The following is a 22223-nucleotide window of genomic DNA, read 5'->3' as shown; positions in this document are numbered from 1 at the left end:
AGGCATACATCACGATACCTGGAATCATTCTTAACATTTTTACACCTTGTAAAAGTAGGGGCTTTTCTAGAACTATTCTTGCTCTGAATAATGTTATGGAAACCTCTATTATTATTTATTATAAACTTTAGGCATAGTAGCTGGGTGTTTTCTAGGCTATTCTAACCCAACAATGCTGGCCTGGCCTATTTAACAGCCACATGGCCTGTTACCTGCACTCTTAAGTCTCGCCTGGCACCCACTTCTTTGTTCACCTCCCAGTGATGACTCCCCTGGTTCCCACCTGAAACCTTCTCTCTGGGTCTGAGAGTCCCGCCTTCTCCTCTCCTGGCCAGCAATAGGCTGCACAGCCCTTTATTTAGCCAATCAGAAGATGGTGAAGAACAGTGTTTTATAAAATATTGAGTCAGGAGATGCTTCAAAATAATGACAGTACTAAAGTAGGGACTGCTACAGATCCCTGCGTACAGAAATCAGCATTTGAATACACAGTGCACAAAAACATCCTCCCTTGTGCATTCCACACTGGCTATAACTCTATATCTGCTTACCAGTAACTCCTTTTCATTTCCTACTGGCCCCTGGAATCAACCATTCTACTTTATGAGTTTGAATTTGACTACTCTGCCTACCTCATGTAAGTTGGCATCATATGCTTATTCAATATAACCCCTGTAAAGCTCACTTATACTGTGACATGTGCCAGATTTTTTCCCCTTTATAACTGAGTAATATTCTATTTCTCATATATGCTCATAAATCATAAGTATGTTTTTAAAGGGAGAAAATATATGTTAGAGGTATATATATACATATATGTATATGTATATATAAATATAAATATAAAAATATATATAAATATAAATATATATATATATATACATATATAAAACACATAGCAATATATTTTTATGTATATTGACAAATGGGGCCTTTGGAACCATTTAATTCTTGGCTCTAAATTGTGTTCTCTTAAGGTGCAGGTTATCATCCTGATGGAACTGTTCAAGTAAGCAATGGCAGCCTTGCCTTTTACCCAGCACCCACGAGTATGTTTCCCAGACCTGCTCAACCATTTATCAGTAGTCGGGGGGCTCTGAGAGGGTGTTCACATGGAGGGAGGTTACTAATGAGTTCCTATCAGTCTCCTGGTGGCTACAAAGGTATGCTTTTAATCTAGTGTACTAAATTATTTTAATCTATATATTAACCTGATTGAAATTTGACTTTTCTCTTGTTCTTTTTTTTGTGATTCCCATTTATAATTGTCTGTTAGTAGATGAATTGTTTTTTTACTTATGCTCTTAAGCATTGAGTTATCTCTCCAGCACTCCAGTACTTTAGCATACTTATTCTCTGCACAGACCTAACTTGCTGTCTGCAAAGAGGATTAATTCTGTGATTTACTAAAGAAGCTTGGTTTTCATGTGGGATTTTGATTTTCATGTTTGAATTGTACTTTTTTACTGATTGATTTACTCTTAAAATGTGCCCTAATTGCCGGGCGGTGGTGGCGCATGCCTTTAATCCCAGCATTTGGGAGGCAGAGGCAGGTGGATTTCTGAGTTCGAGGCCAGCCTGGTCTACAGAGTGAGTTCCAGGACAGCCAGAGCTACACAGAGAAACCCTGTCTCAAAAAGCCAAAAAGAAAAAAGTGCCCTAATTAGACAAAGCTCATTTGCAGGTTACTTTCAAACTATACTTCAGATAACAAGAGAATTTGAGTCCCTATAGTGGACTGCTAAGATTTAGTTACAGTTCTAAGTATTGTGGTGGCAGCTTGATATTAGCAAAAGTACTTGATGCTGAGGTTTTAAGTGCCTAAGTACATTAGTCCCATCTTTGCCCAACCACAACTTGTGTTTCAACAGTATTAGAAGTCAGGAGAAAATACTGGATATGGTGGTGCATGCTTTTAATCCAGCATGTGGGAGGCAGAGGCATGTGGATTTCTGAGTGTGAGTCCAACTTGATCTATAGAATGAGTTCTAGGACAGCCAGGATTACACAGAAATACCATGTCTAGAAAGATAAACAAATAAGTAAATAAATAGCCAGCAGAATTATGTGTATTTTGCTATAGAAACATTGTAGTATGTTTTTACTTAAAGACACATATCTCTTTTGCTCTGGTCCATGGTGCCAGCAAGATGGGCAAATATTATGGTCTCTGTACTACCAGGAAGCTCCACAGTATGTGACAGGACTAGAAGTGGCATGGCAAACTGTACAAGAAATACACGCCCACTTGGGCACAGCCTTAGGGGTTATCCTTTTAGAGGTGCTCATGCAAAGGGAACTAACTGTGCTGGAAAGAGCAGGGGTTGAAGCCAAATAGCCAAGTTTTGCTGTTAGAAAGTGTGTCAGGATTCAGCTCATCAAGAATGGCAAGATGAGGGGCTGGTGAGATGGCTCAGTGGATAAGAGCACCCGACTGCTCTTCTGAAGGTCCAGAGTTCGAATCCCAGCAACCACATGGTGGCTCACAGCCATCCGTAAGGAGATCTGGTGCCCTCTTCTGGAGTGTCTGAAGACAGCTACAGTGTATTTACATATAATAAATAAATAAAATCTTAAAAAAAAAAAGAATGGCAAGATGATCACAGCATTTGTGCCCATTGATGGAAAATGATGAGGTTCTGGTTGTTGGATTTAGTCAAAAAGGTCATGCTGTAGGTGATAGTCTTGGAGTCTACTTTAAATTGTTAATGTAGCTAGTGTTTCTCCATTGGCCCTATACAAAGGCAAGAAGGAAAGACTAAAACTATAAATTCTGGCAATGGAAAACACAGTAATAAAATTTCATATTCTGATAAAAACAAAAAAAGAAAACATATCTAATGGTGCCATTGTAAGATCTGTCCAATTTTTTCCCCTCCAGTTTAACTTTTAAAGCCACAGAGTTTGTTGAACTTCATTTCCTATCGTTTTATGTATGTTGTTTGTTAATTCATTAGGTTTTGATAGTTACAGAGGACTTCCTTCAGTTTCAAGTGGGAATTACAGCCAGGTGCAGCTGCAAGCTAGAGAATATCCTGGAACAGCTTACTCTCAAAGGGTAAGTAGAAATAGCTGTTGCTGCTAAATTTTGGAACAGTTGTGGTTGTTAGATATAAACATTTTTCCTATCATCAAGTGAGATGGAATTTGAAAGGACCTTAATCATGTTCACATAAGCTCAGTTACTCTTCCATTTTATAGGAAAAGGGTTCAGAGGTTAAATTTCTTGTTTGTGGTCACATAGCAAGTAAATGGGGTAAAAATTGGATTGCAAACTTTTTTCTAAATTCCCAAGCTTCTGTATCTTATAATGTTACTAAATTGCCTTCAACTTAACTTACCTGTTATATATAGCAGAGTTCATCTTTACAAGTTTAATTGTTTTGTTTATTTGGATTTTGACCACTTAGCAAATTTTCTTCCTTATATCTGACAAGACTGATAGGGGTTTACACATTGCATTTTAGCAAACTTTGTAAACTTTCTATCATATTTAGATTAACATACTACACCAGTGTTTTTCTTTTAAAACTTTGTTTTATTTACTTTGTGTGTGTGTGTGTGTGTATGTATATATATACCGTGGTATATATAGAGAGGTTAGAGGAAAATTTGTAGGCATGGATTATCTCTGTCATGTGGATTCTGGGGATTCAGTCAGGCTTGGTTACTACTGTCTTCACTCACTAAGACTTCTTTCTGTCCCTAGTCTTTACATTGATTTACAGTCTGGGTCATATTGAAGAATTTATGTGCTTTTCTTGCTATACTGTGCCCTTTATGAAGATGAATGACAAAGGCCACTGTCTGCTCCTGTGATTACTCAGCACTGACTGACAAAGGCCATTGTCTGCTCTTGTGATTACTCAGCACTGTACTCGTTTCCTAGATGCTAATTAATTAATCTGTATTTTTAATTTTCGTGCCAAGTTAAAATATTCATGTATTCATTTCAGGATAATTTCCAGCAGTGTTATAAAAGATCGGGAACATCTAGTGGTCTTCAGGCAAATTCAAGAGGTAAGGGTACTTATCTGCATAGATTTACCTAAAGCAAGCTTTTACTTCAATATATCCTCTACCAACTTCTCTTTAAAGCACAACGTTTTCACCATTTCTCTCTTGAAGTTTTCAGTTTGCTAACCAAAATTGAAATTCAGTGCTAACCTGAATGGAATGAGGCAATAGATTATTAGGAAAGGTATTAACACTGTCAGTCTAGTTGTGTATGTTTTCTAAAAAGTGTTATTTTCTTTATGTGAACATAATTTAACCTTCTTTTTGTTATATATTTTTTATTTGCTTATTTGTAGTGTGTGTGTATATGTGTGTGCCTGTATGCTGCAAGTGCATGTGAATTTGAGTGTGCTTGTGTCAAAGCACACACGTGGAAGTCAGATAATTTAACCTTTGACACAATTTCCTATGCTAAATTTAGGTTGAGTCTGATGATTCAGAAAGATGGCTTTAAAAAAATTTTTTTTTTAGATTTATTATTATTATTTTTTTAGTGTTTTTTACCTGCATGTTTGTCTGTGCACCACGTGCATGCTTGGTGGTCCCTTTGGAGGTCAGAAGAAGGAATTGGATCCCCTGGAAATGGTGTTACAGATGGTTGTAACCCACCATGTGGGAACTGAACCCAGGTCCTCTGCAAGAGCAACAAGTGCTTTTAACCATTGAACCACTTCTCTAGTCCCCAGAATGATGGCTTTTAAAATGAATGGTGCTTGTGTTAGTGCAATGATAGATTTGAATAAGCAGCAGTTAAAACATAGGGCAGTGTACTTACACATGTTAAAATGAGAAGAGGCCATTAAATGATTCAGTGTAATTGAAAAAGAATTACTAAAGAGAGAAATTTCAAAGGAAAACAACCTTTCTACTTTGAGAAAATGGTCTTCATCATATTGAGCAGTGTTTTTTACACTGCACCTATAACATTATTATTTCAGATCTGTGGAGAAGGTTGTGTTGAGTAAACTGCTTACTGTGCAGTATGAAGACCTGAGTTGAGATTCCTGCCATACATATAAAAAGCTGGGTTCTGTGGCAGTTGCCTATAGCCCTAGTGGTAGGGTTATAGATCTCAGAGGTCTGCCAGGACATTCTGTCTAGCTATCAATGAGCTCCAGGGGCAGTGACAGATTCTGTCTAAAAAAAAAAAAAAGGNGGATAGGGACTGAGGAAGCTATTGATGCAAACTTCTGGACTTTATATGCATACATATGTGCACCCACACCTATATGTACACACACACACATGCACACATGCATATAATTTTATAACAGTTATAAAGTTGAAATGAGAACTCAAGCATTTATCTTGGGGTTTAGTCCTCCTGTCAGAACATCTCTGAATGGCTAGTAGTTGGTACTTCTATGTCTTTTAAGCTAATCTTAAATTTTCTTGAGCCCTTTTATATTATTTACTCTGAATAGAAGATTAGTCACTGAAAAGAATTAGTCGCTGAATGAGAATTATGGAAGTAAGATAAGTAAAAAAAAATGCCCAAATCTGTTTTTAGTTTTCTGATATTGATGAGTTTTGGTAAGTTACTCAATTTCGGGAGGACAGTGCATTTTCTTGACCTTTAAAAAATAGAAAGCAATCAACACAAGATTACCTAGGACCTTCTGACTACATTTCTATTGCTTTTGTTTTGGAATCTTGTGTTTCAGTAGCTAATGTTAAATATCCTGTCAAAGCTAAGGCCTCACTGAAAAACTCACTGTTATTAATGAACAGCAGGGTGGAGTGACTCCTCTCAGGTGAGCAGCCCAGAAAGAGACAGCGAGACTTTTAACAGTGGAGACTCTGGGCTAGGAGATTCTCGGAGCATGACCCCAGTGGATGTGCCAGTGACAAGCCCAGCAGCCGCCATCCTGCCAGTCCATATCTATCCCCTGCCTCAGCAAATGCGAGTTGCCTTCTCAGCTGCCAGAACATCCAATCTGGCTCCTGGAACTTTAGACCAACCTATTGTGTTTGATCTTCTCCTGAACAACTTGGGAGAGACCTTTGATCTTCAGCTTGGTAGATTCAATTGCCCAGTGAATGGCACTTACGTGTTCATTTTTCACATGCTAAAGCTGGCTGTGAATGTACCGCTGTATGTCAACCTGATGAAGAATGAGGAGGTCTTGGTGTCAGCCTATGCCAATGATGGTGCTCCAGACCATGAGACAGCAAGCAACCATGCCGTTCTCCAGCTCCTCCAGGGAGACCAGATATGGCTGCGCTTACACAGGGGAGCGATTTATGGAAGTAGCTGGAAATACTCTACATTTTCAGGCTATCTTCTTTATCAAGATTAAAATTCAGTTCAGAATAAAAGAATGAAGTTCTCACTAGTGGATCTAAGGAAAAGTAGTCCTTGCCCTAGTGATTGACTGGTTGGGAAAAATATTTTTGTTCCTAGAGAAAGAAGGAGGTCCTTACTTTTTTGTTTTCCATTTTATGTGAAGACTTTGAAACAGAATGATAATTAGCACTAACTTTATAAATTGTGATGTAGCCTTGCTAGTCACACAGCGAATGTGTATTGTTTGCACTTAATCCTGAACTGTGTTAATGGTCAGCTTACTGAATTGAATGCCTCAACTTCAGATAAGTTCCATGCCTCGTTGTGCCTCAATAAAATTTAAACTGCACCTCCATTTGTTTCTGTTTGCATAAACATTTGATTGAGAGTTAAGAATTTATCACTGACAACTCTGGAATTAATGGGTTCATGGTGCTAGACCTTTATATTGTCTAGGTTCTTCTAAGGTAATTTTTCTCTGATGAGTATCTAATTAAAAGATGGATGTAGCTGGGCAACGGTGGCACAAACCTTTAATCTCAGCACTTGGGAGGCAGAGGCAGATGGATCTCTGAGTTAGAGGCCAGTTTGGTCTACAGATCAAGTTCTAGAACAGCTAAGGCTATACAGGGAAACCCTGTTTCAAAAAACCAAAAAAACAACCAAACAAGATGGATCTTTTCCACTGGCCGAACTATATATTTTCCTGAACATATGACTTCCTTGCCATAGGGCATATTCTCCATTTAGCTACATTTTGTTGTCTGCTGTGTGTATTAAAACAAGGCATAGTAAGAGATGTACATGTGTACTCTGTTCTTTGTAAAATATTTGGTTTAATTGTATGGACAAAGTGCTGAGTAATCAAAAAGTTATTGTCAGAAGTACTTTGTTATAACATTTAGAAATATGTGAAGAACTGGAGAAATATTTTTGCTTATCAATTGATGCAGCTCATCTGCCAAGGCAGAAAATTGTTTTGATCTTTGATTTTCAAGTCCAGAACACAAAGTACATAGAGAAGGCACTGCTACTATTAAATATATGACTGACGGCAGATCAGTGCTCAGAAGCAGCTAGTTTATCAGGTCCATGAGGTCTTTCTCAAGCCTTTAGTTTATTTAGTTTTCCTCATCACCACACAATCAACATGTTTACAATATTGTTGGCAACTTTATTTTCTCCAGTTAAGTCCAATTAACAATAAATTTGCTGACTAGGTTGTCCCCTAGATGTCTGGAACTTCCTATGTATAACAAGTTGTCCAAGAACTTACAGAGATCTGCCTGTCTCTGCCTCCTGAGCTCTTAAATTACAGGTCCTAATGAGCTAATTTATTTGTCAGTTTTCCCTTGGCACTTGGGATTTGAACTGAAATTCTTATGATTGAACAGCAAGCATTTTACCCAATGAGCCATCTCTCCAGCAGAGATTAGGAATTTTAAAATGCCTTCCTTCTTTAATCAGGAAGTTTGTCACATTCTTTTGGGAAAGTCTGTTCAGGGATTCTGGTTATTTGTGCTATTTTAAGGACTACTGCCACTGACATTTATTAATATAGTACTAAAGTTCTTAAATGTACAAGCTGTGGCTCTCACCGGGCACCATGGTGCAGAGTCCTGCTGAGATAGGCCCTTTTAGAGGAGAGGTGCGCAAGCATAAGCTAAATAACAGTCACTGACAGATTACTTAATGTGGTTTTAAATGTGCTCTAGTAAACTTGTAAGATTTATTTGTTTTAAATTAGATGAGATCAAATGCATTCTGGGTGTTGTGGCCACAGACTATTGTGTTTTGAGACAGGGTCTCATATATTCTAGGCTGGCCTCAAACTTGTTCTGTATCTGAGTCTGGCCCTGCCATGATTCCTCTACTTCTACCACTTCCAGTGCACTATCCGGCCTGGCTCTAGGTAGTTTTCAGGTCTGAGCTATTAGCTTTCATTTTCTCTATACCATATGAACCACTAACAGATTAATAAGTGAGCTATTGTCCACCGACAGGGTAGACAGTTGGGTGATATTCTGTTTGGATGGCTAAGGTGTTAAATACTTAAATAGACTGTAGTGGCATTGCCCAAATAAACATTACTTTGGTATTTTAAACTGTAAGCATGCCAATTATTTTTACCCTGAGCCATAGCCCCTAGCAGAACCGTCCATGAGACATCTCTGGGTATAGAGCTGACATTTTCTCTTCCCATGCAAGCTTTTGTGAACGGGGATGTAGGTTTTCCATGGCAGTCTCTAGTTGAAGAAACTATCAAAGCACTCAGCTGGCATGTGCAAAAGCAGTCTCCATAACCCAGTCCAGTTTGCCTTGGATAGTGACTTCCTAAAAGCCATCAAAGCTAGAATTTTACAATCATTCTTGTCTTTCTATAGTTAACTTTTTATTCTTACCTAACCACACAATTCTGTTGGTTATACTCATGAGATGTTGCATACCCTTCTCACCCATGTTCCTATTTTGGCCATCCTGCTTCAGATCTCCATCACTCTTGTGTTCATTTATTTTCTTCCCTCAATACTTACAGATTGACACAGCCTCACACTGTATGTTGCGTAAGCAAAGACAGAATAAGGTAGCTTTCAGTTAAACACACCACATTTGTAACAATTAACTTACTGGGTATGCCTATGTTTATCTCATTAAGTCCTCATAACAGCTCTTAGACAGGATAGTCAAGTCAACAAAGTGAGGGCATTTTTAAATGTAGATATCCTTGTATGCAAAGTAATAAAAAAAATAGGGATGCATAATGAGCCATAGGTAAGTTAAATTACAGTTTAAGGCAAGTCATTTAAAGTGTGATGAGAGCAAAGTTTGAACTTACAGTTTTATGCTGACTTTTCCTGTTGTCTTTAGTTTAATAACATTGTCTTTAGTGAATATCCTAATTTGATTTCTATTGCTATAACAATAATTCTGACCAATAGCAACTTGGGGAGGAAAGGGTTTACTTTATTTTACAACTCTAGGTCACAGTCCATTATGAAGTAAGGGCAGGAACTTAAGGCAGGGACCTGGAGGTGGGAACTGAACTGCTATTGGCTTGCCCTCATGGCTTACTCACCTGCCAAAGAATGGCACTACATGTTGTGGGCTTGACCCTTTGGGCTCATGTCAATCTCTAATCAAAAAAATCATCACAGACTTGCTTATAGGTCAGTCTGATGGATGCATTTGAGGCTTTCCTCTTTACAGATGACCTTAGCTTGAGTCAAGTTGATAAAGGGCTAACCAGCACAATTGTGCTCCAAAGGTAGGAAAATTTTCATGGGAAAATTTGGCTTTTAAATTATGTATTTTAAGTTATTTAGAGACAATTATAGGACCACATGTAGTTGTAGGGAATAAGATGGATTCCATGAAATCTTACCCAGTTTCCTTTGACAATAACATGTTACAAAACTATAGCCCAATATCATAGCCAGAATGCCAGCACTGATAAGACATTTTGATCAGGTTATATTACGATAACTCTACCCACTTCCCTTATGTTCTCTCCAGTGTTAATCCTTTCTTTGATCATTGAATAGTATTTAAGGGATTATATATAGACAGTCCACATCAGTTTAAGGTTGGCACTCTCCTTATAGTTCTCTGCACATCTGTTCAAGTTGATGCGTGTTTCATTGCATCTTAGCTCCTTTCTGTTTCTATGATAAAACACTCTGACAAAAGTAACTTGGAGGGGAAAGGGTTTATTTGAGCTCACAATCCCAACTTACAGTCCATACTGCAGGGAAGTCAGCAATAGGAACTTAAAATGTCTAATCATGTCACATCCATTATAAAGAAGTAGAGAGGAAGAATTCATGCATTGTGCTTAGCTTGCTTTCTTTACTCACACATATCTGCTGGCCAATCACCTCCTCTCAGTCTTCTCTCAGCACTGGAACATCTGCCCTCCACTTCCTGCCCAGCTAGTGGATATCAGATCTTTATTACAGCCAATCAGATACAATTCTGGATTGCCTTAGGGAGGTGAGGAAGAATAAGTATTTACAAAATATGAGACAGGTGATGGGCTTGAATAGAATAGAATAGAATAGAATAGAATAGAATAGAATAGAATAGAATAGAAATAACAATACCAATGGAGGAGCTAGAGAAAGTACCCAAGGAGCTGAAGGGGTCTGCAACCCTATAGGTGGAACAACAATATGAACTAACCAGTACCCCTAGAGCTCGTGTCTCTAGCTGCATATATATCAGATGGCTTAGTCAGCCATCACTGGAAAGAGAAGCCCCTAGGTCTTGCAAACTTTATATGCCCCAGTACAGGGGAATGCCAGGACCAAGAAGTGGAAGTGGGTGGGTAGGGGAGCAGGTCGGGGGGAGGGTATAGGGAACTTTCAGGATAGCATTTGAAATGTAAATAAAATATCTAATAAAAAAAGAAAAAAGAAATAACAATACCAAGATCCTGCCAACATTTAGCTCTATGCTGGTATAGAATTAACAATTGAACATACAGAGACACACCTTCACACAATGTATCCCAATACCCACTGAAGAACAGTTGGCTTCTTTTCAGGTTTAGACTGTAAGAAATAGAGTTACACACACCCACATGTAGAGAGAATCTCTTGTAAGCACCACCTGTCAATAAAGAAGCCAATGGCCAATGAGGTGAGGCAGGAAATGGGAGATGTGACAGTGGTAGGAAGAGAGAGGATTCTGGGGAATAGTGAAAGTATAAAAGAGATTCAAGAGAGCAATGGGAAATGAACCAAGGAGATGGATGTAAACCAATAGGTAGATGAACTCAGGGTTATGCTGAAGAGATGTGAAGAAAGAAGCAGGCAGGACTGAAGTCGGGGAGATAACTAACCACATGGTAGACACAGAATAGTTTAAATGATTAAATAAGTTACATGTTGGGTAGAGAATGAACCAAAGATTATGGCCAAGGCATTTAATACTAATTAGTCTCCAAGTTGTCATTCTGGGAGCTGGGGCTGGGAAAGGAAAAATGGACTTAAAAATGATTTTAACAGCTGGTGCCCAAAGTGGGGTGCCACCTGTAGGCTTAGATTTTTCTCTAAACCTAGAAAATGCTTAAATGCTTCAACCTTCTAACCCACCAACTAGAGGTAGGGAGAAAAGAAGATACATAGGAAAGGGGGGTTGTGGACCTGTTTAGAAATAGTTCTTTGGGGGCAATTCCACTCTTCATTGTCAGAATTCCAGTAGTCCAGTACAATAGCAAACACCAAACATGAATCAGTAGTGGTAGTCCAGTACAATAGCAAATATCAAACACACATCCGTGGTCCAGTTCAATAGTAAATATCAAACATGAATCAGTAGCAGCTGCTCAATCCAGCGGAAACCACAAGGCTCTGCTGAATTGGCAGGAGGGGCAGGAGCAAGAATCAGCTGCAATACCACGAGAAGCTCTTTGGCACCTTTCTCTTTACGAAGGAAGACCAGCAAAGAAGGAAGCCCAGAGAAGCCCAGTGAAGTGTTGCAAGGTGTCTCAGTGTAAGAGTATCCTTTCACTATGGGATTCCACTTAGACTCTTTCCAAACATGATGTGTTGTTCAAGTGTCTGCCCCAGGGAAACATCACTTGCTTTCTCATGTGTCTGTTTCAGCAAAACATCCTCTCACAAGACAGCTTCCAGGAAAACATCACCTTACACACTGAGTTTCCAAAGAAACCAGAAATTTCCACTTCACCCATATACAAGTTTTTTTCTTTCCTCTCCTTTACTTTTGTTTCCTCTTCCCTCCAATCCATCTTCCAAGACATGTTTTCTCTGTCAGCCATGGCTGTCCATGGCTGTCCTAGAACTTGCTCTGTAGACCAGGCTGACCTGAAATTCACAGAGATCCACCTGCCCCTTCCTCCTGAGTGCAGAAATTAAAGGTGTGCACCACCATGCCTGGCTTCATGTACAAGTTATTATTATTATTATTATTATTATTATTTTAATAGCACTCTGTTCTAGGGCAAATGCTTAGAAGTGTGGCTGATGGCCCATGTGTTGGTCCCATGTTTTAGTTTTTCTTGGTTTTTGTTTTTTTGTTTGTTTTAAAGAAACGGATAAATTATTTTCCGTATTGTTTGTACTAGTTGGCATTCTGACCAGGAGTACCAGCTTTCAATGGTGCCACTGGCTTTTTTTTTTTTTTTAAATCTCTTCTCTTTATATTGAAATAACTGCTATAAAGTCTTTCCCTGTAGAGAGAATCTCTTATGTACTGTATGGTTGCATCACTTGTAAATTTAAGAAAAAAAAATAACACCTATGGCCCATAGGAAAGGGTAGAATAGAAGGTGAGATATCTAGTAGGTAGAAAGTATTCTGGGATAGAACCAGGCAGGGATCTATGCCTGGAACATGAAAGAGGTCAGAAGCACGGGACCTGAACCAAGGTAATCAGCCTTGTAGCAAAATGTAGATTAGAATAATGGATAATTAACTTATGAGCTAGTCAGGGAACAGTCAAAAGTTTATAGCCAAGGTGTTTGTACATATAATTAAGTCTCAGAGTCCTAACTCTGGGTGCTTGGGGTTAGGAGAAAAAACTTGTATTTAATATTCTCCCTACTCAAAAATCTTCTTTGAGAACATTCTGGTAGACATAATAGGCATTGGAACACATTTAGTTTAACTCAAGAGAATGTGGTTAAAACTTTGTCACATGTCTGTTAGGTTGATTCTATTGCTGTGAAAAAGACACCATAACCACAGCAACTTTTTTTTTTCAATTTTTTTCCTCTTTTAAAAAATGTATTTTATGTATGTGGGCACACTTGCTGTCTTCAGACACATCAGAAGACGGATACCCATTACAGAGGGTTGTGAGCCACCATGTGGTTGCTGAGAATTGAACTTAAGACCTCTGGAAGCATAGTCAGTGCTCTTAACCGAACTGTTGAGCCATCTCTCCAGTCCATCACAGCAACTCTTAACAAAGGAAAACATTTAACTGGGGGCTTGCATACACTTTGAGGGGCTTAGTCCATTATTATCATGGTAGTGAGAATGGCAGGCATGGCAAGCATGGCAAGCATGGTGCTGGAGGATAGATGAGAGCTACATTCTTATCTGCAGGCAGAGAGAATGAGACTGGGTCTGGAATGGGCTTTTGAGATTTCAAACCTCACACACTTCCTTCAATTAGGCCTTACCTCCTAATTCCTTCTAATCCTATCAGGCAGTTCCACTCTCTGGTGACTAGGCGTTTAAATATATGAGCCTATGGGAGCTGTACTTATTCAAACCACTAGTTAGAGTTATAGAAGTTGTGAAATACTTCAAGTAGAATGGATAGAAGAGAATGAGAAAAGAATCAAGGATAGAATCCTAAGCAGACTGTGTGTGTGAGTTGGGAGTACTTCTCTCTCTCTTTTCTTTTTCTTTTTTTCTTTTTCTTTTTCTTTTTTTGAGACAGTCTCACTAATTTATAGATCAGGCTGGCCTTGAATTTGCAGCAACCCTTTTCAACCTCCTTAGTGCTGAGATTGCAGGTGTGAGCTATCATACCCAGCAACAGACTTTTTTTTTTTAAAGAAAGGTACTGGAGAGATGGCTCTTTGGTTATGGGTAGTGGCTGCTCATCCAGAGGACCTAGGTTTAATTCCCAGTACCCATATGCTGGCTCACAGTGATCTATCCATCTATAACGCCAGTTCCAGGGGAACTGACATTTTCTTTTGGTCTCTTTGGGCACTGTGTGCATATACATATAATGCAGGCAAAATACTCATATGTGAAATAAGAAAAAATTAATAAACAGAATAAAGTAAAGGGCCAACCAAAAGGAGATAATTTAATATGAAGAATTGAATGAAAAACAGCTCCTCCATTTGGTCTCTAAAGGGACCAGTGCTGATCTTTACCTGTCAGTTTCAGTAGAAACAAAGCCAGAAGTGTGGGGACACCTGCTTGAATAGGAGATGGAAAGAAGAGAATTAGTGAAGAGCACTCATTGCAACAAAAGCTAAAAAATGAAGAATTAGCATTTGTGGTGGCTTGAATATGCTTGGCTTGGGGAGTGGCATTATAAGGAGGTGTGGCCTTGTTGGAGGAAGTGTGTCACTGTGGGTGTGGGCAATGAGACCATCCTAACCATGTGGGAGCCAGTCTTCTCCTAGTGACCTTTAGATAAAAATGTAGAACTCTCAGCCCTGCCTGTACCATGCCTTCTGGGACGCTGTCATGCTCCTCCCTTGATGAAAAATAATGGACTAAACCTCAGACCCAATTAAATGCTGTCCTTATAGAGTTGCTTAGGTCATGGTGTCTGTTCACATCAGTAAAACCCTAACTAAGACATCATTAGTTAAGGTTTTAAAGTTCTTCCTTTTTTTTAAATGTTTTTTATGTTTTTAAGTTGGTGTTTAGCTGTCTTGCCCAGGTAGGTGATTCTCTCACTCCATCTTTCTGTGCAGCTGGAAGGACTTAGAAATTGAAGTTGAGTTCCTTGGGGAGAAAGAGGTCGGACATCTAGGAAAAAAGAAATCTTAAGGAATTGTCAGCAAAGAACATGTAATAAATAGCCCAACTTTATTTTATTTTTATATCAATTTTTAAAAGATTTACTTTACAGGTATGATTGTTTTGCTTGATTGTATAACTGTGAATGCCTGGTACCTGATGAGGTCAGAAGAGGGCATTAGATTCTCTGGAACCAGTGTTATGAATGGTTTTGAGCCAACTTGTGGGTACTGAGAATCAATCCCAGGCCCTTTTGATAAGTGAGTCACCTCCCAGCCCACCAAATTTATTTTAATGAAAAAATATTTAAAATAGAGGTGGAGTTTATAGAGCCAGACTCTGGAGAAGATGGGAGAGATTCCATTCAGGATGTAGGGAATGAGGTGCACAGGGACACAGGTGAATCTGGGAATGGGTGGATGGAGCTGCCAGGGCTTTGCTCATTTTTGTAGGATTTTTTTTTTTTAAAGATGGAGTGGGGTACCTGAGAACATTCCTGAAGGATTCAGAACAGGTACTGAGGGAATGAGAGGGAATGCTGGTTAAAAACAAGGAGCAGGATTGATCACTGAGTATGAAGAGAAAAAGCTGTATTACAAACACGTGTTCTTTCCCTTAGACACACATAGTGTTATCAATGAGCCCAATAGGTCAAAGGTACTCTTCAGTAGTTGAGTTGGAAAGCAGGAAATGATGTGTAGTCAGGAATGAATAGTTCAATAGTAGAGGAATGAGTGAGTTGGAGAACAAGTGTAAAATTTTAAAGGGAAAGTCAGGAGAATAGGCTTTAAGTAGAAAAGAGGACATTGAAGTGAGGCTCATGGCTGGAATATCAGCACTTGGCTGAAGCAGCAGGATTGCCCCAAGTTTGAGACCCGCCTGGGCTATGAAGAGAGATCTTGTATCAAAAACAGTGAAAAAGGTTTGTAATAATGTTTTTGCAACCTACTTTAATAAGAGTTCACCCTCTCCCCATCACCCAGCAGAAGTAGTGGAAGAGAAAAGTTATTAGGGTACGGGGAGAGTGAACCTGTTCAGCAGTATTTCTTTGGGGGTGAGCTTGATCTTTCTCAGTAGTTTAGTCCTGTAGCAAACACCAAATAAGACTCAGCAGCTGCAGACCAGTCCTCTAGGCAGGCAGACACTAGGCAGGAACCAGAAGCTGTAGTTCAATCCTGAAGAAATTGCCAGGTTCACCAGCGGAAGCTACTAGCTGCTGCAGGAACTTTACAAGCAGTTCTTGGACGAGTTTTTCTCAGTGCTGGTGTTACCACAAGTTGAACACAACAATAGAAGGCTCATAGAGTGTTAGCGAGGCAAAGCAAACCAACGCTCATTGCTTGTTTCCCACTGTCTTTGGGGGTCATATTTATACTCCTTCATCAGGCATCCTTTCATGTGTTTGCTATATCAAGACATCCTTTCACCTGTGTCTGCTAGAGGAAAAAAACATTTTCCTGTGTCTGCTCCAGCAAAATATTCTTTTACCTGTGTCTGCTTTAGCACTGACATCTACCTATGTGCCCCAGCAAACCATCATTTGACATAACTTTCCAAAGAAACTAGATGTTTCCACTCAAGGGTCTATTAGAGTTGATATCATAAGTAAAGGAAATTGGGGGTGCAGGTAGCAAAGGTAACGTTTCAAATTGAGAATGCATTTTGCATTCTGATGGCTGTGTGCATAATGGACTGAAATGGGCATTGCTGGAAGCAATCAGTCATATATCATACATCCTGTCTCATTTTCTACACTGTTCTTAAAACCCAGTTAATTGAACCAATACATCTTAATTATATGCTCCTTGGAGGATCACATCTCAGCAGCATTTGCCCACAGTCATCTTTACTTTATGTTTTTAGAATCTTTTGCGTTCACAGAGGGAAATTTTGCTGATATTTGTATGCTTTGTAGTTGTAGATGGAAACAGTGTAACCCTTCTTGCCTTTCACAGTGAAAGTCTGGACATTTTGGGCATTTTTGGTCATATAGTTTCCTTGACTACTGCATTTTTGTGTTTTTACACTCTAAAGAGAAACACACACACACTTGATTATCTATTAGATTTTGAGTTTTCATACATACAAACCTTGTTTGTATTTTGTTATTATAACATGGTGCCTGTCTGTAAACATTTTTAACAAATGCTCAAAGAATGAATGGCAGGATAAAGGGTGGCGCTCAAACATTAAAGGAAAACCTCTTCTGTAAGCTACGTAAGTTCAGGATTCCAGCAAGTTTGTCTTGAAACAGCTCAGCTGTGATGTTCAGAGTTCTCAAACAAAAAGTACCACTCCCTTTAGATATGCCTAATTTGTAGCAACTGTAAGTAGATGCCAGGCCAATTAATTTACTTTGGTCACACCAGTGGGTGGACAAGCTAGGATTTTCGTACGGCATCATGGCGGCCGTCTGCGGGAGTCTGGTGTATGGAACAAACCAGAGCGACTTCCTGTAGCAGCACCGCTGTGCAATGAATGCCGGCTCCTGAGACGAGCATCATGGCGTCTCTGGCGGGTGCGGGTCAGTGCAGCACTCCAGGGGAACAGGCAGCCGTAAAGGAGTCTCCGCTTCCTCTTCCACCTCCCACCGGCTGTCGTAAAAGGTGAATGGAGAGAGAGTTGTCGGGGGAAAGGAGGGAGGACAGGGGGCGCGGAGTCAGAGTGGCGCAGCAAGTAGCTGCAGGTGGTGGTGGCAGCGGCAGGGGGTGGGGGTGAGGTGGTCCCCTGGGGCAGAGGGGGCCAAAAAGAGCCAGGAGACATCCCGGTTGCAACCCGGCCTGCTGGCTCTGGGACCCGAGCTCCCGCCCGCGGACATGGACCTCAATCGGATCATCCAGGCGCTGAAGGGCACTATCGACCCAAAGCTGAGGATTGCAGCTGAGACGGAGCTTAACCAGGTGAGCGAGGGGCTGCCTCTCTTTCTCTTTTTCCTACTCTTCTCCCTTCTCTCCCTCTCTCCTCCAACCCCAGCCTGAGACCAGGACCCCTGCGGAGCAACTGGAGCACCTGTTGGCTATCTGTCCTTTCTTGGTGCACTTGCTCAGCCCTCTTGGACACATAGCACAAAGAAGCTACGAAACCTTTGATAGTGGTCTTTGGGTGTGTTTTCTTTTCCTTTAATGCGCTTACGTGGAGACGCGGTGGGAAAATTCACCAAAGCTAAGCTAGCTTTTCTCCGGACCCGCCCTTTTCAGGTGTTGCTGTTGGAAACCCTGCCCCTCGCCTGCTTCTGGCGGTGGCAGTGTGGATCATGGCACAGTATTGCTGGAGCGCTGGGCAGCACTGTCCGAGAGAGTTCTAGGAAGGGCACGCGGTTTCCCCGAACCATTTCAAAGATTGGGCCGGCCAGTAATGCAATATTTGAGGCATTTCTTTGGAGTACTGAAATGTGTGTGACTTTCCTTTAGCAGCTTTCCATTTTTCTAAGGAGTCTAGACATTCATTGTTCCAGTGTTACTCCCAGAATTTCTCGTCTTTTTTTGTCCATACCATACTTCTCCCTCCTCCTTTTTTTTTTTTTCTTTCATTTCAGAGACAGGGTTTCACTGTGTAGTTCTGGTTAACCTGGAATCTGGAATTCTGTGTTAAACAGGCTGGCTTGGAACTCATAAATCTGCCTGTTGCTTCTGCCTCTGCCTCTAGTCTGCTGGGATTAAAGGTGTGTGTTACCACATCTGGCCCAACCTTTCAGAATTGTAATATCACAAGCTCTGGTTCTGCTCATGTAAGAGGGACCATCATCCTCTTACTAAAATGTACAAATTAAAATTTCCTTACATGGCTTGACAGTTGAGCTTGCTACAAGTGTGAAGGGATATTCCTTAATTAGTGGATCTTGAGGGGTTGCTAAGACCAGTGGCCTATGCTTCTCTGAAAACTGTTGGGTATGCAAATTATGGGCTTCATCTCTGATGTAAAGAATCTGAAAACCTGGGAATAGAAACAAGTGGCTCCCTAGGCAATTCTGTGCCTCCTAAAGTATAAGGATTCTTCTTGACCAGTGTGTTTGCCCTAGTAGAGGTTTGTTTTTGTTTTAAAATAAAAGATGTTTTGAATCTTGAAAGAGAAATATTAACTGACAATCTGTGGCCTTTGAGTTTGAGGTACACGTGAATCCAGGATCCTCAAGAGGTAAGAACGAAAGTCGAGACCCTGTTAATATCTATCTGGCTCGGCTGTAGAGTGTTCAACCAAGAATTCCTGAGGCCCTACCTATATGATTTCCAACTCTGCTCAGTCCTGTAATCCTAACACACACAAGGTTTTGTTGAATTGAATGGCCAAAAAGGATGCTTTGATGTCTCAAAAAGGAAAGGACTGTCACCCCAGAATAAGAGACACTTAGTGTCAGTATCTGTCCCAGACTTTGTAGAATACTGTCTAGAGTAACAGTTATCAGGGTTTAGTTAATAAGAATGCCATAAGGGCTAGGCTTGCATCCTGCTGCTGTGCACTGGGAGGCTGCCTGCTTGACACTGCGTTTACCACAGGACCAGATGTCCCTTTGATAGTGTTAATACGGAACATTGGTGCCATGTTATACTTTCTGCCCATAGCCTAACCTTGCTTTTTCCTGATTTGTCAACACATGAGTGCAGTTGATATTATGGAAACAGAAAAGATTTGAAGCCTGTAGAACCAGGAGAGGTTCAATCCTGTGTTCTCTTCATATTAATTTAATCCAAATTCTGTCTCATCAGAAGATCGTTTTCCTTGTTACTTGTAGTTTGTTTTACAGTGGGAGGCCCTAAGCTCATCTCCAGCACCATAAAAATCAAACCAAAACAGGATAACGTTGCTGCGTCATTCACTTAGCATTTATATCTGGTACAGCGTTTTGGATTGTAATAGGCTTTCAGTAAGTTTTTGTACTTGAAGTAGAAGACCTAGATTTGATGCTGGGTATTGCATGCTTGTCCCTTAGCACCCCTGTGTCATCCAGCTTTGCTTGCATGAATGAATAGGTATCTACTGTATGAGATACATATGTAAATATGAGATGGATGCTGGTGTTAGCTGTGTAGACCAGGCTGGTGTTAATTTCACTCTGTAGACCGGGTGATTTCGAATTCAGAGATCTACCTGTCTCTGCCCCCAAGTGCTGGGATTAAAGGCGTATGGCGCCATAGCCAGCTAAAAGGTTTATTCTTGGTTATATAAAAAAATTAAGCATACATATATATATAAATAATGTGTGTGGGTATGTGCACCTGAATGCAGGTGGCTGCAGAGGTCAGAGGCCTTTGGATTTTTGGAGTCAGGTCTTTTGAAGTTGGAATTGCAGGCAGTTGTGAGCCACCTAATGTGGATACTGGGAACTGAACTCAGGTGCTCTGCACTCTTAATGGCTTAGCTCTCTCTTCTTTTTCCAAATTTGTTTGAATCAGGATCTCATGCAGACCAGGCTTAAAAAATTGCTTTTGTTTCATTTAAGTTTGTTTATTTTTTAAAAAAATTCTGTGTATGGATATGGGTATGTGCATGTGTGTGTAGGTGCCTGTGGAGGCCAGTGTCATCAGAACCCATGGAGCTTGAGTTACAGCACCTATGAGCGGCTTGACATAGGTGCTGGGAACTGAGCTTAGGTCCTCTGAAAGAGTGGTAGATGCTTATAACTTCTGAGTTCTCTCTCTCCAAAGCCCCAGATTTAAAAAAATATTTATTCTTTTATCATGTTTATGGATGGGGGTGCCTGCAGAGACCAGAAGGGGGCTTAGATTCTCTGGAATTGGAGATAGGGGTGTCTGAGCCACCTGGTGTGGGTATTGGGAACTGAGCTTGGGTGCTGTGGAAGAACAGCAGGTGCTGCTAATCACTGCCTTCCCCTACCAGATCCCCACACCTGCTTTTAAAAAACTAGATTTTTTTTTTTATGGTTTTAGTGATAGATAAAAAGGAATCCACCTCCTTTCTTTCTTTCTTTCTTTCTTTTCTTTTCTTTTCTTTTTTTTTTTTGAGATAGAGTAGACCTTCCTTATTGTGGTGAGTATTATTTGGGGGTTTCTACCTTACCTTAGAAGCATTTAGTTCCCAAATAAAAGACACAAAACTTTTATATTTATAGTAATCCTTAAAGCCCTAGAGCAGAGCAGGTATCAACCCTCTTATTTTGTCTATTTCCCTGTCAATAACCCTGAGAAACCATTTGCCATGTTCCCTCTGGGTAGTTCCTACTCCAACAGGCCAGCCCTCATGGCCATGTACTCATGATCCACCTACCCCAAGGTGACTTCTTCCTTCTCTCTCGTCCCCTCATAGTCCCTGCCTCAGATCCCAAGCCTGGGAATCAAAGCCCTGCCTTCCTCTCTTCTGACCAGTTACAGGCTGTGGGCATTTTTATTAACCAATCATGGATAGCTAGTGTGTGTGTATGTGTGTTGGGGGGTGGTTGGGTGGTTTATATAACAAAAGCTGGTATACAAGAGGATCTGCTTGTCTTGGAGCAACCAAACCTTAGGGTGCAGAATTTAGCATTTGATTACAAGTAGCATCAAACTAACCCACTAAACTCCTGGCATGGAACTCTACTTCTGCACCATGAGTGGCGGGATTAAAGTGTATATACCACCACACCTAGCTGGAAAGTTTTTAAAAAAAGGTTAGTACAGTAGTGGTAGCACATGCCTTTATTTCCAGCACTCAGGGGGCAAAGGAGGGTGGATCTCTGAGTTCAAGGCCAGTCTGACCAACAGAGTGAGCTGCATCGCACTATAGCCAGGGCTACACAGAGAAACCCTGTTTCTAAAAACAAAACAAGCAAATGAATTGGGGCTGGAGAGACAGATTAGCATTTAAAAGCTTTGGACACTTTTCCAGAGGACCTGAGTTTTCTTCCCAGCACCCATATGGTGGCTCACTACCATATATAATTCCAGTTCCAGGGAATCTGACTCCCTCTTCATGATACACAGACATACATGTAAGCAAAATCACTCATACACACAAAATAGATAAATAAAAATTAAAAAACATTGATTGGGCTGGCAAAAGGACTTAATGGCTAAAGGTGTTTGCCTTCCAAGCCTGATGACCAGTGGTTGATCCTTGGAACTCATGTAAAGATAGAGAGAAGACTACACACACACACGAGAAAGAAAGGAAGGAAAAAAAGGAAAGAAAGAGAAAATATTACTAACCTAAGTTATGTCTCAAAGGATAACATTGCCCATATAGGCACTTCTTGACTTCTATATGGGCACATTGCCCATATAGGAGAAGTCAAGCTGAATGGACTGGTTTCCTTACTTGAGAATTTATGAAACTTTTGGGAATATCAGTGTCATGAAATCTAATAGGGTGGGGTGTACCAGGTGGGCCCATGCCAAGATGCCCTCCTGGGAAATCTTGCCATGCAACAGACCTAATATAAAGGAGGTTTATTTGGGGGAAGGGGAGGGAGGTACGGGGTAGAGACAGACAAACGGGAGAAGGGCCATGAGGGCAGAGAAGCCGAGTCA

At 40.4% G+C, this 22223-nt stretch overlaps 2 protein-coding genes across 6 annotated transcripts in view; both read left to right on the top strand.

The window, feature by feature from the left end:
- Caprin2 (caprin family member 2) overlaps nt 1-6657 on the top strand; it is a 44717-nt gene extending 38060 nt beyond the window's left edge. Inside the window, exons 13-16 of one of the 3 annotated variants that reach the window (XM_029478923.1) lie at nt 978-1049; nt 2958-3058; nt 3957-4020; nt 5749-6657. In XM_029478923.1, coding sequence (XP_029334783.1) covers nt 978-1049; nt 2958-3058; nt 3957-4020; nt 5749-6317 — 806 coding nt within the window. In that variant the 3' untranslated portion in view covers nt 6318-6657. Of the gene's footprint in view, nt 1-977; nt 1164-2957; nt 3059-3956; nt 4021-5748 lie in introns of all 3 variants that reach the window. The other 2 variants (XM_029478924.1, XM_029478925.1) reach the window with 2 other exon arrangements.
- Nucleotides 6658-17358: 10701 nt separating this feature from the next.
- The window catches only part of Ipo8 (importin 8), a 62131-nt gene continuing 57266 nt past the window's right edge, over nt 17359-22223 (top strand). For 2 of the 3 annotated variants that reach the window (XM_021164776.2, XM_021164775.2), the window contains exon 1: nt 17359-17663. In XM_021164776.2, the coding sequence (XP_021020435.1) occupies nt 17580-17663 (84 nt within the window). In that variant the 5' untranslated portion in view covers nt 17359-17579. The remainder of the gene's footprint in view (nt 17664-22223) is intronic. The other variant, XM_029478481.1, reaches the window with a different exon arrangement.

This window comes from Mus caroli, chromosome 6 (genome assembly GCF_900094665.2).
Source record: "Mus caroli chromosome 6, CAROLI_EIJ_v1.1, whole genome shotgun sequence".
NCBI classification, from domain to species: domain Eukaryota; kingdom Metazoa; phylum Chordata; class Mammalia; order Rodentia; family Muridae; genus Mus; species Mus caroli.
The sequence above is the reverse complement of the archived record's forward strand: the minus strand, read 5'-3'. Positions and strand labels throughout refer to the sequence as shown.